At 44.2% G+C, this 18,625-nt stretch overlaps 1 protein-coding gene across 1 annotated transcript in view; it reads left to right on the plus strand.

Annotated features, from left to right (window-relative positions):
* The window catches only part of CACNA1H (calcium voltage-gated channel subunit alpha1 H), a 254,838-nt gene that overhangs the window by 186,244 nt on the left and 49,969 nt on the right, over positions 1-18,625 (plus strand). Inside the window, exons 11-14 of the mRNA XM_075058453.1 lie at positions 12,293-12,444; positions 13,476-13,661; positions 14,332-14,449; positions 16,058-16,213. Coding sequence (XP_074914554.1) covers positions 12,293-12,444; positions 13,476-13,661; positions 14,332-14,449; positions 16,058-16,213 — 612 coding nt within the window. The remainder of the gene's footprint in view (positions 1-12,292; positions 12,445-13,475; positions 13,662-14,331; positions 14,450-16,057; positions 16,214-18,625) is intronic.

Consider the following 18,625-nt stretch of genomic DNA (forward strand, 5'->3'; position numbering starts at 1 on the left):
CATTTCCATGCGGATGAAGCTTTTGAATCTTAAGCTCTTCATGAATGTTTCTGGAAGCTGCAGAGAAACTTTATCAAAACTGAGTCTGTACCAAGTGCGATCCTGTCTTGGAGGACAAAAGGCCTGGAGGTTCGCCCTGCTGTGTTGTCCCCACAGGATGTCTCTGAGCTCCACCAGCTTATGAAAAAAAGTGATAAGATGTAGCTACCCACCCTAGCAGTGGCTTGGATCCTAAGAACCCAAGGGATCTTTTTGGTCCAGTGTCAGAAAAATTGCAGTAGATAGAGCTCAACTCACCTAGTCCATCCTCTTGCTCTAAGGCAGGATCAACTCTTCCTATATCAGGGTTGTAAGTGGTTTCATATTTTTTAAGACAACCCCAGGAGGTGAACAAGTTTGGTTAATGAAAGTCTCTGCACATCCCAAAGAGAAGCCCATAAAGAACTGCCTGTACCCCGCTATTCTGTAAGATACACCACCAAATTTTCTCCTGATGTCCACCCAACATTTTTGTTTTCTTCTTCTACCCCAAGATACTTGAACCTCAGTAAAGCTCTCCTAATCTTCTTCCATCTTTCCTTCTTCCACTTAGCACTCAGAGGTCAATTACAGCAGATTGCTCAATTTTTTCTGAAAAATTATCCTCTCCTTCAACTTATTTCCACATCAGGCCACTTCAGCTTCCTGTCCTTGGGCTTAAAAGATGACTAAGTCAAGGTCTTTGTCAGATACAGACTAAACATATTCCCCATCTTGTTCTTCCCATCAGCAGTCCTCTATCATGTTTTCTTGATGTGCCTCATCCCCTAATACCAGTACACAGCCCGCAAATCACGAATGTGCATTTTTCAAAGGGACCCTCCATAAAGGTCTATTAGCAAGGGATGAGTAATGGTTTGACAAAATAGATTTAAGTGGCCCCTTCTGAATCATCTTGGCAGTAATAGAGAGAGTGTGTCCATTTTTTGATTAAATATTTCCAGTGCCATTAGCTTGGGTGAAGTAAACAACTTCTATTGAGTTTGCCTGCTAATGACAACCCAAAGGCCTTTGATCTCTCTGTTATCAGCGAGCAAGCCTGTTGCTTGGATGTGGATAAAGATCATATAATTGCTGCTAAAGGTGCCTCTTGCAGTACAATCAAAGAGTTTGGAAACAGTTCTTTATTCTCTCGATGTTAAGGCTCCCGCCACCTTTAATGGACATGGTCAGAGTTGCCTGTGATGGCCATCCTGTAATTTCTGTGCACAGTCAGAAATATGCAGTTGTAGTTTGGCTGCAAGATTTTAGCAAAAAAAAAAAAAAATCAACAATTAACCTTTGTTTCTTGTGCAGACTCCTTGAAGCAGGGCCTGTGTGTTCATTTTTGTCTGAAAGGGGCTGTAGCATATTTCCATGTTCTTTGTGTCCATCCTTTTATAGCATGTCTCACAATATTGTATGCATTTTCTTAAATTCTCCAGCTTTTGAAATCTTGTGACTCAGTTTACATCTAAAAGGAAAAGGTAGACACTAGTTCTTCTTTCTAGTTCATGGTGTGGAATACAAGATATTTTCAGCCTAAATATAAAAAAAAAAAGAAAAAAAAAAGAAAAAAGAAATCAGTGTGAATGATGGATTATTTTTTTTTAAATGCATGCTTTGTGATTAGCCAGTGAAGCAAAGCTGATTTCAGGCATTAGGCTGATGATTTTTGACCATTTGTTGTTGACTTCAGCACAGATAGTGGTCAAGAACAAAAAGCTTTGCAATGGGCAAGAATTGTGTGAATATACTTCCTTGTGTGAGTGTAGTTTTTTTATGGTGAGGGATAAGCTAAATATATTGGATGAGAGTCAACACAGGCCTTGCTAAGAGATGTCACGCCTCACAGATCTGCTCGTTCTTTGAAGGACTCCACCAGCATATGGATGGGAATGATTCAGTCTGTATAATTTCCTTGGATTTTCGCCAGAGGCTCTTAAAGGAACTAAGCCCATGTGGGTTGGGATGGCAGTCTGCTCGTAGAGAGAAGCCTGCTCATATTTAACAGCTGCTTAAGAGAAGAGGGAAGGGGTACAAGTAACAGGTCCATTTCTGAAACACTGGGAAGTTGCCAGAGGCAAATCCTGATGCGCTGTGGGACACATGCTGTCCTGCATACTCCCGAATCATGTTCCAGTCACAACACTGCTGAGAGTGAAGGGGTGATCGTAGCTTCCCTTGGCACCAAGCTCAGTCTGAACAGGCGCTTCCTCGCTTGCACCCAGCACCGGAGGAATGATTAGGCATTCGCTGTCCTCAGTTCAGCCATTTTTCTGGTTTTTTCTTCTTTTTCAATGAAACTAATCAGTGTATTAGTACTGAAAGAGATGAGCAGTTTGCAGAGTCCACACTGGAGCATGTCTCCCTAGGTGAGTTATTACAGTGCTCTTGGTGTATTGCTGGAGGCAGTCATTCTTGGTTGTTATCTGGAGAGTTGGCTCCTTCCTCCTGTGACTTCTTGTTTAATAACTAAACCTGAGCACTTCTGGCCTTGTTTTGGGGGATGAGGGGTATTTTATAGTGTTTGGGAGTGGGTTTTTTTCATTTTAAGGCTTATTTTTTCAGCCATCTGTCAGACTAAGTGATCTTCCATCAAGATATAATCCAGCTGATTGGCCTACTTTTCAAGAATAGTAGCTTTAGTTTTGTACGGTACTGCTGATAGCATTTCAGATTGCCCAGGTCCTTTCCTCCTGAGGGTGGAAAAGACAGCAATTGATCTAATCCAGCTTGGCGTTTATGCCACTTGAAATGAAATTGCATTTTGCTGAATGAAACTGAGAAATGGGAAAGTAATACTGCAAATATGTTCTGCCATGTGGGACCTTCTGCCTGGGAAGCTTCCTAAGGAAGCTACAGGGGAGTTGATTATCCCAGAGAACAAACTCTGTGATCTGTAGCTCTTGCTGCAAGAGATCTAAGTGTGGCAGCCAAGGCTTCTTCTGTAGAAAACACTCCCAGCCAGGAGTCAATACCAAGTGAACTTGAAGGATTCACACAAAAATCCCAGAGAGTATGTATATATAACTTTGGTATATGGTCAATGCTGGATAACATTAACTCTAATGGCATTTTTTTAATGCCAGAGTACATCACGCTTGTATGCAGCTTGCTCCATTCCTCCACTGATGCCCTAGTTGCAGCTCCAGAAAGGAGCAGCGCGTTTTGCATTTGGCTGGCCATATGCAGTTAGGTAAGTAATTATTAACAGTGACTTTCATGCCACAGAGCAGAGAGGTAAAAGCAATTCCATAGAGCATTAGGAGATCAAGTAGGTCAACTGAAAGGAGGAAAAATTACCATCGGCTATCTTCAATTAAACTGTTATCGCTCCACATGAAGGATCCCATTTAGAGGAAGGCATAAAACCTGAGAATAGAGGTGCCTGAGAGAATAAATTCTCCATTTTTAATTCCAAAGCCAGAGAGTGAACATTCATCAGTAGGCATGAGGAGGAGATCGCTCTCTCCTTCTGTTTCCAGCCTACTTTTAAGTAGAGCCCATTTGGAAATCTCTCAGCAAAACATTTTTTCATCAGAAAGCACAAACTGATCAAAGTCACAGCTTTTAGTAAAGACATTAATGACAGCTAAACCCTTCCAGAGAAGGGTTTTTGGTTCTGAGAGGTTGTGATGTCTGGCTGTCAAAAGCAGGGCAGAAGGCACCTCGGAATAGCAAACATCTTGGTGACCAAGGCACTCTTCTAGGAGCTGGGGCATCCTGGTTCAAGTACCTGGTCCCTTTCCAAGGCCAGAGAGCATAAATAACTTTCAGCTGCACTCATGTGCATGGGAAAGCACCAACCAAACCATTTTTCCTAGTAAGAGTAGTTATATCATATGAGGCAAGGCAATTTCTGTGGCTTGAACCATAGTCTAGATTGACTAAACTGGTCTGAAGTTGATTTTAAGACATTAAGAGTCCTATGTTGTAGTAAATAAACTACATCAAAATGGTTTACAAAGGAAATATTTTCAAATGCAGAAATTGAAAGGCCCATTTGCATTCTTCTTTTTTTTTTTTTTTTTAAGGGCAGGGAATGCAGAGGAGGAAAGAAGCCAGGTCTTAAATTGCTTGGGGTTTTTCTGTTTGGTTGGTTTGGTTGGTTGTTTACTTACCTTAGAAATATCAGAATTATTCAATTTGGTCTTTGACAAGCAAAAAACGGGGAGAAAAATAAAGGTCAAAATGTAGCCTTCACATTTGCTGGCAGTCTTCTGAGATGTCACTTACATTCCCTGACAGCTCTCTGCTTCAGCTGCGAGCTTCCGGCTCTTTAAACTCTCTCAGAGAGGACCTTTTCCCAAATTGCTTCAGAGGCATTAGAATGAAATAGCTGTAGATAAACAAGCATACAGCTTGCAGAGTGTAGGGCAGCCTTGTCTCTTCTGCATATAATTGCTGCAGTATTGAGTCGCTGCTTGTGAGGTGTCGCAGCTTCCCTCCACCCGTTTCTGGGCCAGGGGATGTTTGTGTTGATTATTACAGTTGAGCCACACTACACACTTACGTTTCATTACTGGTGTGTGAAACGTGTTCCACATCCCAGCTCAGCCAGTGCTGCCTTTTGACAGAGCCTGCAGGCACTCCCAAAGCACATGGGCCTAAACGCTCTTGCTGTTGTTCAGGTGTGAAATTCGCTGTCTGCCTGTAGTGTCTTGAGCTGCTCGTTTGCTGGGATTTCAGGCATGCGTCGTTATTTTCAGTAAGGCGGTCACCAGTGCTCAGCCTCTGCACAGGCTGGGTGAAAGCTTGGGGAGGGACACACAGGCCCCTCTAACTGCTTTGTTTCTGCATCCCAGTGTAAATCTGCAGCGATAGTCAGGCTGTTCTTGTCCCAGACGTGTGGAGTGGGGGTGTTTGGGGGAGGCAGGACAGAGTTCCTCTGCCTGGGTGATAAATACGTGCTGTGACTGAGGGAAGAAACCAGATGCTGGCACGTAGAGCATCCACTGTCATGCTGGATGGCTGATTACATTGTTCTGGACAGAATAAATAATTAATAGCCTCCGGGGTGCTCGAGGTGACAGATTCTCCTATACGCTCCATTAAGCATTTAAGAAACTTCAGCTTGGGCCTGTCCCATGCTGTGTCTGGTTGCTGGGCTGACTTCAGAGGGGTCTGAGCTTGTGCCCAGGAGGGCAAATGCTGCTGATGTCTTCATGTCCTTTGGCCAGAATTTGCTCCATAGCAAGATGCGTGTGATGTGACAGTTATAGCTCCTGGTCCAAGAGCAAAACCTACCTGAGGAGACTAGGGCTCCTTTTTAGTTGAATTTACTGTAGGAAAAGGGTTTGGGCAAGAAATTGGTGTTTGGTTTAATTTTTCAAAGGAATAAGTGTGCAAGAAACACAGCTGAGGGTTTCAAATACAAAGTTGGAGCTTGTAAGAGTGCAAGGATTTGGGGATCACTCACCTGTGGATGGAGGTGACCTGTGGCGCATGAGGAGGAGGGGACCACTGGGTGCTGTGAGGACTGGGATAAATCAGCCACCTCCAGGGAGAGGAAGGAAAGGAGACAGGCTGTGGGTTAGAGATCCCTGCACTTTCTCGATGGGTTAAACCCAGCCTCCAACAGTCCCATGCAATGTTTTATCTAACCCTTCATCCTACATTCAGAAGACACACGGGTCCAAGGTTGCAGACTGATGCTCACTGCCTAGCGCAGTGGGAGTCTGCCTGTAATATTAGTATTATACACACATTCTGTAGATGTTCTAGTTTTTTACAAAAAGTTAGAGGAATGTTTTGTAATTTTGAGCTCTCTTTAGCAATTTCATTGATTTGCTCCCCTCCTGTGGTGCTAGTTCTTCAAACTCATTTAAGCTATTTTCCACAATTTTTGAACAATATTTCTTATTAAAAAAGTCTAATCCTTCCCAAATGATAGCTTTAATCTGTCCCAGAAAACTGGCTTTCATCTTGTGATTGCTTTCACAGTGGCACATAAACCGTACAAATGTAATATGGAGCCCAGTAATCCATCACTTAAACAGATTAGTTATGTAGGAGGCTGTATGGCTCGGTGAGTAAAGCAAGCAGGCTTTACTCTCCCTCCATAGAGGAAAAGCCAGCTCAAGTATAGCTCTGTCCTCTGCAGTCGATGTGCACTGGAGGTGCAAAGGGCTTCCTTCTGCCTTGCAGAGCTCATGGAGGGGATGGACCCAAGAGGGTGGCTGGTTGCAGTGTCTTGGTTCTCCTCTGATGAGTGAGCACAGATGTCCATCACGACCTGAAAAGCTGAAGCGTGAGGCTCAGCTGCCAAGAGGCACGGTCTCCCCCCTCCACTGTGAGAGGAGGAGAATTGCACTGCCATTGGTATCCCTTTGTGTGGTTTTTTGGGACTGTTGCCTTTTTGCAGCTGGTGACACCATGACCGAGGCTGCAGGTGCCCTGGTATCACCTGTGTATCTGTGCAGCATGCAGACTCCACTTGGAAAAGTCTTCAGTGGAAAAGTAGAAATTCTTGAGTTCCCATCCTAACCCTGCCTATGGCTCACTGTGTGAGGTGGATCTTAAAATCCCCATAATCAGGTTTCCTTTCAACAGGGTTGAGCAGAGCCTTTGCACCCCGTTACTATAATCAGGCAGAGCCACAGCTGACACCACTGCCTGGCCTCTGGAAGGCAGGAGCTTGTTTTTGGAAGGAGGAGCAGGCTGTGCAGAAGTGACAGAGGGGGATAAGTCCTTGAAGCTAGACCCGTTCCTTCTGGGTGTTGTTCTGTGCATCGCTGTTACTGGATCTCTGCTAAGAAGTATCAGGAGCAGCCTCTCCCATAGTCCTTGGCCACAGCTCGCAAATGCCTTTGCAACCTATGAACATACTAAAAAGTAAAGTTGCTTAGCGCTGGGTGGGTTATCCACTATTGCACTAATTGCTATGGTTTGGGTTTATTAATCTAAAAAGTTGTGTGTTTTGGATTTCCCTTCCCTCTTCTACCTCATTGTAATTAGCCTGAATGCCTTCTCCCCTGCTCCCTGCCACTCTTGTGCATTTCCTTTGGTTTTTAATTCTGTGAAATGGGGATGATGCTAGAGACTGCAGACAGGTGAAATCTGTTGCAATGGAATAACTGGTAATTGGAAAATTACAGTCTCTCAAAAATGGGGTGAAGAGAGAAAATACAGAGTGTCCGGAAGCAAAGCACAAATTGACAGTTCATTATATCTCCTCTTCCTGGTCAGAGTGTCTGCAGACCGAACTTAAAAATATAAAGCAGAAAAGCCAACATAAACAAGTGCTCAGAATCCCATTGACAGCTTTAGGCCCAGGACTAGAGAAAAAACAACACAAGTGCAAAGGATGTTTATGAGACTAAATGTTCTGGATTTGTTTACCACTCCTCTGCGTCTCTGCCAGCCTCAGCTCTCCTTGTTCAGGAGGAGTCAAACGGCTGCTTTGGGCTTGGGGCGGGGATTTCTGAAGCAAAGCACATCTTTCACTCTGGAAACTTCCTTCTCTGTTCATTCAATAGGAGGCACCAGCTGTCTAACAGCCCTTTTCTCCAGCGTGATGCAGGTATGATTATTTCTACTCAGTATCAGAGCAAAAAGGTGCCCCAGCCAAGGCATGGTGCCATCCTGCTAGTGATTGAACCTAAGCTATGTAAAATAGGTGGTTGTGGATGCAGCAATCAAAAGAGACAAGGTAGGAGATAGGCGAGCTGAAAAAGAGGCACAAAGTCATAGTGACTTGCTTGAAGAAATGCACAAATTGAATCTAAGGCTGCGAACTCCTACTCCTGTTCTTCATCCTCTGCTTGTAGGGGTCATCAATAATTTGACCATTATGGGTTTCTCTTTTACTGAATTTCTCCCAATTGCAGGAAGGCTTTGGGGTTCTCCTGCGTCTTGCTAAAACCAGAAGTATCAGATTCTCAGAAGGAGACTAGTCTTCCAAGGTTTTCAGACCCAAACTATTTAGAAAAGGATTTTTTTGTCTGTTTATCTGAACTCAGAATGAACTGCTGAAACGTTTGAGGTTCGTCCCTAATAAAAACATGGTTTTGAGTCACTGAAATATTCTGCAGCATAATATGGCCTTCAAAGTGAGCAGAGGTGGTTGTGCTTTCCTGGGACATGTTTTGCCTGGAGTCAAGGCTAATTGTTACTTTAAACTCATATTCAAGGATGCTGAAATCTTACAAATTGATCCCATACAGTTTCTGCCCTTCTCTTGAATGGTGGGAAACTTACTCCTGCAGCCAAAGTATGAGGATTCATTTGAATCTGAAATCTATAAAATCTGTACTTGAATCTGAACCTTTTTTGAATGTTGCCTGGGAGTGGGTTAAACCAGTCTCTGTGCTCGTTTTTGCTGACTGTCTCCAGCATGGCAGTTCCCATTCCAGCCTCCACATCTGGCACTGTGGACCCTCATACCAGCAGGACAGCATGGCCCACCATCTCGCACATTGCATCCTTTGTGGGGATTCCTCGGCATTTTGTGGCCTCGTGCAGGAGATATCCAAAGCTGATGAGGGGTCATGCTCTCTCACTGTCACTTGAAAAAGGAAGTTTTCACTCGTACAGGTTGGAGCCCTATGGTGGGGAAGTAGTTTCCTTCTGTCAGAGTTCTTAAGGCATACAAAGTATTTGGCAAAAAGCAAAAAATACCACTTTAGAACTACCCTGTTGGAAGTGCATTGTTTTGATGCCAACCTTTGTTTGTTAACCATTCCTTGCTAGAACGGAAGTTGCATTTTGTGACACAACCACATCTCAAGCAAAAAGCCTGAAATTTCCTTTTCTGAGAAGGTCAAAGCAAGACATTGCAGCAATTTTAAAGCTTTGTTGCAACTTCATTTTCTTCCAGCCAGGAAGTTTGACAAAAATAATCCTTGCCATGAAAAGTTTTGTTTTCAGCAAATCAACATTTTGTTTTTTACCAGAGAAAAATACTCCTGGAAAAATTCCTGCTCTGGGGTTGGCTTAAATTTGAACAAAACAACAGTGTCTCCTAGTGGCTGACTCTAGGGGAATGGCCAAATCCATCTTGGCTTTCAAATGTCTTTTCCTTGACCCTCCTCCTAGATCTTGCTCCTCAGAAAGTGAGAGAAGTGGGAAATGAATTGTTCTCTAAGCAACAAACCATTTCATAAGCCATAAAAATATCTATGGCAGGCTGTTTTCTAGGCTCCAGTTGGTGTTGAAAGAAGGTAATTACATTTGAAGGCTGTATCACTGAATGCTTGGCTCATCTGCTGTTCAGCTTCCACTCTAATAATACAAAAGCTCACATCAGCAGCTTAGCCAGCATGCAGGGCTATCCATCCTTGTCTTTGCCCAGTGGGTCCTGCCTCCATGTCACTGCAGGATTGCGCTCCAAATGTCTCGCGTTACAGCAGTCCTTGTCATTGAATTAGCTCTGCCTCACACCAAATATGATCACTAAAGGAAAATGAAGATCTCTTGTCTGAAGCAGGATTGGCTTTACAGTGTCTGCCTGCTGTCTGTCAACCTTGCCCAGGCGTCCCCCCGTCATATTGATCTGCTGGATCAGGTCCTCATCACAGCTATTGATGATCTCATCTGGGCCACCTCCTTGTCCTCTCCTTTCCCTCATGCCCTCTATCCCCTCCCCTGAGAGATGGCTGCAGCTTTCCTCCTGCACTCTCTGAACTCATATATGAAGCAAAAATCATAGCGCTGGAGAGTAAGCAATAAAGGCACCGAATTGTCGAAGGAAATTGGCAAATCAATTCAAGAAATAATACCGGCAGGTTAACTGGTTGCAATGCCATGTGCTCAACAGGCCACAAAAGAATCTTGGCGTTGGCTTAGAAAACATGGGATTTTAGAGAATAGCAACTTACAAATTCTTTTTATTTGCCTGAGGGTGTTTTTAAGTTTGTTTGGCTTAGGCTTTTCGGGTTGGACACTGACTTTTTTGGTAATGAGTCCTGAGATTGTCTTGTCATACTCGCATAACTCCAGGATTAGGGATTTTGAAATGATCACCACCTATCCCAATTTTCATGATAAAACTATGACTCTTGGCAGCACATCTGGCAGCAGTGAGGTGAACTTGGAGAACACTGAACTGAGTTTGACTTTAGCGGATGAGACTGCTGCTATATTGCAGACTAAAAGGTACTGTAGGTAGCAATGGGCAGGTTCTCAACATTTCCCAGAAGAAAGTGCTATAGAACAACACTGTCCCTTCAAAAGTGCCCAAGCTGCAGCTTCCTTGATGATGATTGTGTCATTAATTTCCCAGCCACAACACGCTAACAAGCTATCCTTGGCCTGCCATGAACACCCTGTCCCAAGGAGCCCTTAGTCTGCTGCCTGGAGGGATGCAAGAATTTAGCAAGTTATTTTGCTTCTTGTTAAGAATGCCCTTGTATAACTCTGGCTGAGGGGAGACTGAACGTGCCAGCCATGCACTTCTCGTGACAAATAGCTCAAGGACTATTTGGTGTCCCATCACCACTGTGGCTTACAGCCGGACAGGCGCCTGGGAACCCGCAGAGCTATTTCAGGCTCGGTCTCTGTTGGGAAGCTGGTTAGATGCCATCCTACAGCAGCCCTTTTCTTCAGCTGTGTTTTCATTGCAAAAGGAAGACCTCTGCCCAGGTATTTTGGCATCATCGGGGTGGGGAATAGCACGGGCGAGTGCTGATTGATGTTAGGGAGGGAATTGCCATCCCTGCAGTGAAGAAAGTGTGAGGAGCACAGCCCGGTGAACGTGCTGTTCAGGTGCACTGTGCAGCCATCTGGGCCACCCCTTGCTAGAGACTGAAGAACTGAAAATTGCACAGTCCTTCCCCTGGTGTCCCTTAGTAATTAGTGTATATGGATTATAATCATGAGGTCTGAGGCTCTTAGTGCTCTTTCTCCTGGATAAATGGTTGAGCAAAAGACAGTCTATTGCATAAAGTAATTTAGCCTATGAATGATGGTTCATTAGCAGCCCACAGACTGTCGCTGCCTATAGGAGGGGATGTGTGGGCTTTTCCTGCATTTGACTTAACTCTTTCACTCTCTCCTTCAATTGCCAAGGATTCAGTTTGCAAAGTGTGGAGTTAAATGTGGCTGCCACAGTATTACAATGGTCTTCTCCCTTCAGAACCTCGAATAATGCAACAACATCCCCAAGAAACTGCCAACTTTTAACGTAGTGTCTAATGACGGATGGGGAATAAAGGAAGCTATTATCAGTCAGGAGATGAGTCAGATATGAAAATAACACCTTTTTCTAGACAATATTATTACACTGAGGAAATGAAAAAGACTCATTTTCTTTTGCAAAGAAACAGGCCTTGAGCGTTAGAAATGCGCATTGCAGAGCCTGGTGCTGTTTGAAGGAGTAGCTCCAGCAAGTGAGTGAACCCCATCCCACCTTTTGCATCTGTCCCTGCTGTGCCACATTTTGGAGCCTGGGTGCTGGGCAGGCATCGCTGTGCTTCCCAGGAAAGGAACATCTAAGGCTGTGTCTGGAAAGCAAGATTGTAGCCCAAGGTAATTTGGTGCTGGTGATAGAGGAGGGGAATGGAAAAATCAGTTCTTGGATTTAAGCTGCATGCAGTCTTGTACACTCAGAGAAACTCACACTAATCCTGGAGGGAATCCTGACACTCAGGGCCACACTGCTGTCATTTTAACAAAATCTGCTGTACATGACTAAGCAGGACTTCAGAAGGAAAAATCATCTTGGGGTTTTAGGGGGACAATTTCCAAAGGCAGATAAATATCTCAAGGGAGATAAAACTATTGATCCTACCGACTTTCACTGGTATTTGTTTTCCTAATTCTCTTAAGAGATGTCTGCAAGAAAAGTGCTTTGTTTGTATATGAATAGAGCCATGCTGTATTGACAGTGGTCCTGCCTTGGATATAGCAGTATCCGTAAAGCTCTGCTGGGGTTAGCGCAATAAAAACAGCCTGACCAATGCAAGTCCAAACAGAAGCTTTACAAGCCGTACTAGCCATTCACCTGGATAATTGTATCTTGCAACAGTGAACAAGCCATCTCCTTCACATAGCTTTAGGTTTTTGGGCCCATGTATTGGGCACAGTTGTTCTGTAACTGCTCCAGAAATGGGCTGGGATTCTGTGTTTCCAGTAAGACTCACAGGGACTGTGCATGAGGCTTGTCTGCTGTTCCCCTCAGGTACCTATCTGTCTCCATGGCTCTCCGGAAGGAATACAGGAAGATGTAGCGTTTGTACATCATTAGCATGAATCCCAAAGTGGGAGGAACATACCAGCCTTTAGCCATTTCTTCTGTGTATCTGTTTGACCATGTTGCTTTTTTGCCCCATAGCCAGATGAGTTGACCAACGCCTTGGAGATCAGTAACATCGTCTTCACAAGCATGTTTGCCCTGGAGATGCTCCTGAAACTCCTTGCCTTTGGCCTCTTCGGCTACATCAAGAACCCGTACAACATCTTTGATGGCATCATAGTTGTCATCAGGTCAATGCCAGTTCTTTCTCCACTGTGGCTTTTCTGCCAAGGGCTCAGACCAGTTGGGGAGTGGGATGGGGAATAGGAATGACGTGGCCTGTGTTAATCCAGGGCTCACTGGCTATGATGTGCTATAATTATGCTGGCCTTTTAGGTTCCTGTCATTAGAAGGGCTGTCCAAAGTAAATGGACCTGGCAGATGGAGAACAAAGTCTATTTACGCCACACATCTGGCACTGTGGTCAATTTTCCACTGAAGTGCAGAATGGCTGGTCCTGGGAAAGGAGTACTGTGAGCGTCCATATCCCAGCACCATGCCCTCCCTTTCCCAAATTAACACATAGGCCAGAATAGGGCAAGCAGGAGGGTAAGAGAGGGCATTGTTCTGCTGTTCTCTCCCAGGGAAACAGAAGAAACAGAATCCCAGCCTAAACTGGGGGATGTCACAGCATGCGTGAGAAGCTTGTGCAGCACCTCTCTGCTGGGATTCTTTCTAGCAGTGCTGTTCACCCCTCGATCAGTAATTTGGGGCAGAGAAGTCAAGGGAGACACAGCAGGTGTAAACCAGGATAGTGGTCTTGGCTTCAGTTGGCCCATCCCTTTGATTCAGGGAAGTGAGGAGCAGCAGAGGCCCAGAACAAAGGCCAGTCTGTGGCCTGATCAAACCAACCCACCCCAACAAATGTAAATCCCTCTGGATATTAGCTTGGTACAAAATTATGATCCACATTTTGTGGCTAGGCTTGTGACTGACTAGTGATGCAGGCTAGCAGGAGACATGCTGTGTTGTGAAGAGCCACAGAAAGCAAGGGAATTAAAGAATCAAGAAACCAGCTATAAAGAATATAGGTTGTGCATGAGCAGGTGTATCTGCACAACTGGGAAGTGAAGGTGTTTTTCAGAAGCAAGGAAGTAGTGGGGAAATAAACTATCCCTTTAGGGCTTAAATGGTGTGATACCCTGTAAGAAACCAGCCTGCTCAGGGCTTTCACAGTACGGTACTGCTGTTTATAGTTCTTCTCCTTCTGGTGTTCCTGCAGTGTCTGGGAGATCATCGGCCAGTCGGACGGAGGCCTCTCTGTGCTACGAACTTTTCGGCTGCTCCGGGTGCTGAAACTGGTGCGTTTCATGCCCGCCCTCCGTCGCCAGCTGGTGGTCCTGATGAAGACGATGGACAATGTAGCCACCTTCTGCATGTTGCTCATGCTCTTCATCTTTATCTTCAGGTATCAGAGGCCGCAGTTCTTCTTCGATTAATTGTTCAGCTTGCTTAAGTAATATGTAGGTTAGAATAACAATACGCTGCATTTGCTAGGCTGCCTACATGATAGAAGCGCTCACAATAGACTGACAAGCAGATGTTCAACAGACTATTTACCTCTTTTCAGTCTTAGTTTTTCTGTAATTCTGTAGATGAATGAAGTACACAAATAGGCAACAACTGCTCTGGAGTTCCTGGGAGGCTCATTTAGCTCTATGTCAGGAAGCTGTCAGTAACTGGACTCTACCAGTGTTATATTTGAGATAGAGGTTGTGCAGACTTCAAGACTTCTGTCTGTTTGACCCTATAATGCTCCTCAGGATTCTGTTCTTGGAAACCAGTTAGATTAGGGAGCTGGCAATGTGGTTTGTCATTTTCTAGGCAAAGGAGAACCCTGATTTGGCTTCAGTGTAGACAATTGTAATGAAATGTGATACAGAAGAACTAAATGGCAGGGTTTGATCAGTGATTATGTCAGTGGTGGAGCAGAGCCCTTCTTCCTGGGAGATACCACTGGCACACAAAACACTGGGCAGGGCGGGGGGTAAGTGTCCGAAAAATCACTGCAATCCTCCCTACACCCATATTTCACACCATAATGTGTTTCTTCCATCTCCATTTTTTTCCTACTCTAGCATTCTCGGCATGCATCTTTTTGGATGCAAGTTCAGCCTGAAAACTGATACAGGAGACACAGTTCCAGATAGAAAGAATTTTGATTCCTTACTTTGGGCCATTGTGACCGTATTTCAGGTAAGCTCTGGATCCTTTGGGAAGATTTAATGTAGAGCACCTGGACAAGTTATTTCACTTTAAAAAAAAACACTATTCCAGTAGGTGTCAAATTTTAACTGAAATGGCACTGTAGAGCTATTAAGGCAAAGTGATTGTGTTTCTGAGTTAGCTGGCCTCTGTAAGCCCTGATAGAGAAGCAATCTACTAAAAGTCATCACCGTGCATATCTGTTGTCAGTAAAAGTCTAAGAAGGTCTGGAAATCCACCCTTATTTCCCATTCATATAGTCAGTAAGATCAGACCCACAGTCTACTATTCTGTAGATCTCTGTCTCCTTACCTGTCTTCACTTCCCCAAAAATGCACTTTGCAAACAATTTCATTTAACTGGGAGTGACAAATACTGTCACAAATCAGAGCTGGAGTTGCTGGCTGTATATGCTGAGAAAGTCTTCATATAAAAGTTGTGTTTCCTCTGCAGACAAGATCTGGTGTGTGCTTGAAACTACACAATGGAGCAATAAGCTGCTGTTTCCAGGACATTCTAAATATAAAGATTAGTCTTTTCTGTTTAAAAGCTCAGTCTTCAGAGTCCAAGCGCAGCAAGTGGAGCACAATGTAAACAATGTTAAACCAAGTTTCTAAATGCAGAGTAGGTGTTTGCCACAGTTATCATTCAAAGTAGAAACCAGTCCAGAGTCTTCACTGTGAAGAATAGAACTTCTTACAAAGGGGCAAGGACAAATAAGCATTAGTTTCACAGGTTCACATTTTTCTTTTACCAACATAAATACAAATTTCTGCATTTATTCTAACAATCCCTTGGGAAATAGAGTTGACACAGAGCACAAGGGCTCAGTCCTACATCCAATGAAAATTAATGAGTGACATGACTCAGTGCAGCTGACTGCATTCCTATCCCCAAAGCTACCTTGTTTTTAGGAGAGTTAGAGGCCATTTTCATTGTAAGCATGAATTAATGTGGAGCATGAATCTGTCATCCTTTTTTCTTAGGCCCCAGGATTTTTGAGTTCCGGGAAAGCTAGGAGAGCAGGAATCCCTGAGGAAGATCCCTTGGAGCAAGGCTTTGCAAAGATGTGTATTTTTTTGCCCAGCTTGTCAGTGCTTTTACCTAATGGAAACCACTTTGCTTCCCTGAGTTTCTTGAGCCACCAATGTCATTTATCTCATCAAGTATCATGTCCCCTACCCTTTCCTTCAGCTCCAGATGCCTTATAAAGAACAGCCCGAAAGGCGACAACAGCTCTGGCCTCAGGTCTGTTATCTTCTGATGGTTATCAAAGGAGGCAATACCACCACCAAATAATGGGACTCGTACCAGCACATCCTTCATGCTACCATATCTAGGATCTGAACTAGTCAGCTCTATGGGCAGCGGTGTGCTAGATCTTCCTGCAGAGAGGGGAGGTTTGGCCAGGAGAGAGCTCTCACATGCAAAGATCTAAATAAAGGAGTGTTGCTGTCTCATCTCATGAGACCTGCTAATGATTATGCTCAGAAAAGGTCAAAAGGAGAGGAAGAAATGGATGAGTCAGTATTTGAATGCAGCTGCTGTGCATGAGAGGAGTGGAGTAATTAGAGAGTCTTCCCCTTCACCTCTCTGCAGATCCTCACTCAAGAGGACTGGAACGTGGTCCTGTACAATGGGATGGCATCTACATCCTCATGGGCAGCACTCTACTTTGTGGCCCTGATGACCTTCGGCAATTATGTGCTCTTCAATCTTCTTGTTGCCATTCTGGTAGAAGGCTTCCAGGCAGAGGTAAGAGATCTGAGCAGAGGGAGGGAGAAAACTGAGAAGCACATGTAGGCAAGAGTGTAGGGATGAATCTATGTCAGTGCAAACATCTAGTCATGCAAGCAGCCCTAAAATTAAATTTAAGGGGTGTAGATGAGCTGGGTTGGGCATGTGAAGCTCTTGTGAATCTATCTTTGCAAATAAGGCCCACTGGACTTGGCATGAGACTTGGGAGACCAACACTTTGGTTGATCTGCTACGGGGTCTGTTGTGTGACCTAGAGGAAATTATTTAGGGTGAATTTAACTCACCAAATCTCCCATATGTCCTGTGTTTCTTTATGGTGGGCCTTGGGCCTTCAAAGAATCTAGCCAGTGCTAGTCATGGGGACCAGGTAGGATGTGAAGTGGCTGTCAATCCAGGCCTTTCCTTGTAACTCTGTCCCTTATGTGTTATTTGAGGCTAGTAGCACAGCTGTTCAAAAGCTGTGTTGCAAGGTTACAGACATCAAATTTTGAGATACTTAGGATGATGTAGGACATACAAATGCTAAAGAGGTTTTTACCTACACCTGACAGTAATGTCTGTATCAGGTCAATGAGCGGGGAATTTATTATAAACTGCAGGCATCTCATCTCATCTCACATAGAAAGGATTAGAGAAATTATTTTATTTCTCAGTCAGAAGTGATATGCCATGTCCTGATCTGAACTAGGCAGGAACCTGAGCAGCTGTGCAGGCAATCCTGTGCCACATGATCCAGAGCAGCAGGCCGCACTGGTGTGAGTGGTGTAAGTGGTATAGTACTGGTGTGAGTGGGGGGCCCCTGCAGCCTCTTAAATTTTCCTCCCCACTGGCAAGTCCACTCCAGATCTGCTTTCAGCATCCTGAGACACTGAAACCAGCCATCCCCTGCCCTATCCTGCTCTTCTCCATATTCCTTTCAGAACACAGCAAGTCCATTTAGGGGAGATTTTAAGTGAGGATGATCTGTTCTGGTTGTAAATATAACGATGTATGTGCACATATATATTATCCAGAAAAAAAACTACTTTTTTTGAAGTCCTAGTGCAAATGGAAATGATTTTGAGACATACCAAAAATCATCCAGTCCCAGTTAAGGCTAAGAATAGTGGCATCGAAAGGGCTTACCTCATGTTTTGGGATTTTTTAATTATTATTTTTTTTGTTTCTGCAACCATCAAGAAGGGAAAGTTTGCTTAGTGCTGGATTGGCTTCAGAGACACACACACTCAGAAAGAAAATGAGAAAATGGCTTCAGTTTTCACCGCCTTAACTCCCAAGGGAAAGAGAAAGAAATTATTTTTATAGAATTTTTTTTTCACTTTTCATTTTTTCCCCAGAAATGGTATCATGCTCTCATTTGCCGTGTTTAGATCACACTTAGACGAAACTTCGCTGACCATGGAATATAACTGAAATATTCATGGACCAAAAATTCACTTCTCTTAAGCCAGCACAGCCCCATTTATGTCTTTCAAGGATGTATGCATAGATTCATTATTAAAACATCCCTCCTAGTTTTCTCGCAGCACTAGCAGAGGAAAATTAATTGAAACAACTGGAGCCAAGCCCCAGTCTGGAAAAAAACAACCCTGATCTACATTGCTCAGGGCTGTTTCACAGATGCTGAGGGTGGTGAGTGCCACCTGCACACACAGACAAGACACAAGTAGTCCAGCTCATTGCTTTCAAAATCAACAGCCCTGCACTGCATTGGTGGGCATTTTAATGTCTCGTACAATATGACCCACGCCCTGAAGATCCAGCACAGCTGACCAGGAAAAGTGAGAAGGTCCTTTTCCAAGAACAAGCCTATACTCCATATCTCAGTAACTAGAGCTTGTGCTGACACTGTTTATTTCCAGATTCCTGTAGTTTTCTCAGTGTCGCCAATCTCAGCACCTCCTGGCTTTGCTCTAGATACTGTAACACCTTTGCCATATTCCTGTTTTAGTGCAACCTGTTGCCGATTGAATTGGACATTTTAGCCACTAACCTAGCAAGACCAGAGCAAAGCCATTACCAATATCTCTACAGGCTCTGCAGTAGCTGCTGTCTTCCAGCCCAGAAGGGGTTTTCCTCTAGGAGAGTTGTAGCTGTATTCAGAGTGGTTGTGCAAGACCTCAATTCTGCTAGAAAACGACACGGGCAGACTGAAGTCTGTGCTAAAGTAATAGACTGTCCTGAACTGAATGCAGAAACAACCAATACAGTTGGCCGTATGGTAACTCAGAGAGGGGACTATTCAGTGGCCAGACATGTGTCAGATATCCTGAAATTCCACCAACCAGCAAATCTGGGTGGAAAAAGAGGACATGCCAGGGAAATCCAAACAGATGATAACCAGCATGTGTAACCCAAATGCCTGGAAACCACTCCTGCTCAAGCAATCTTGCATTTAGGCACAGAGAG

The sequence above is a fragment of the Buteo buteo genome, chromosome 27 (assembly GCF_964188355.1).
Source record: "Buteo buteo chromosome 27, bButBut1.hap1.1, whole genome shotgun sequence".
NCBI classification, from domain to species: Eukaryota; Metazoa; Chordata; class Aves; order Accipitriformes; family Accipitridae; genus Buteo; species Buteo buteo.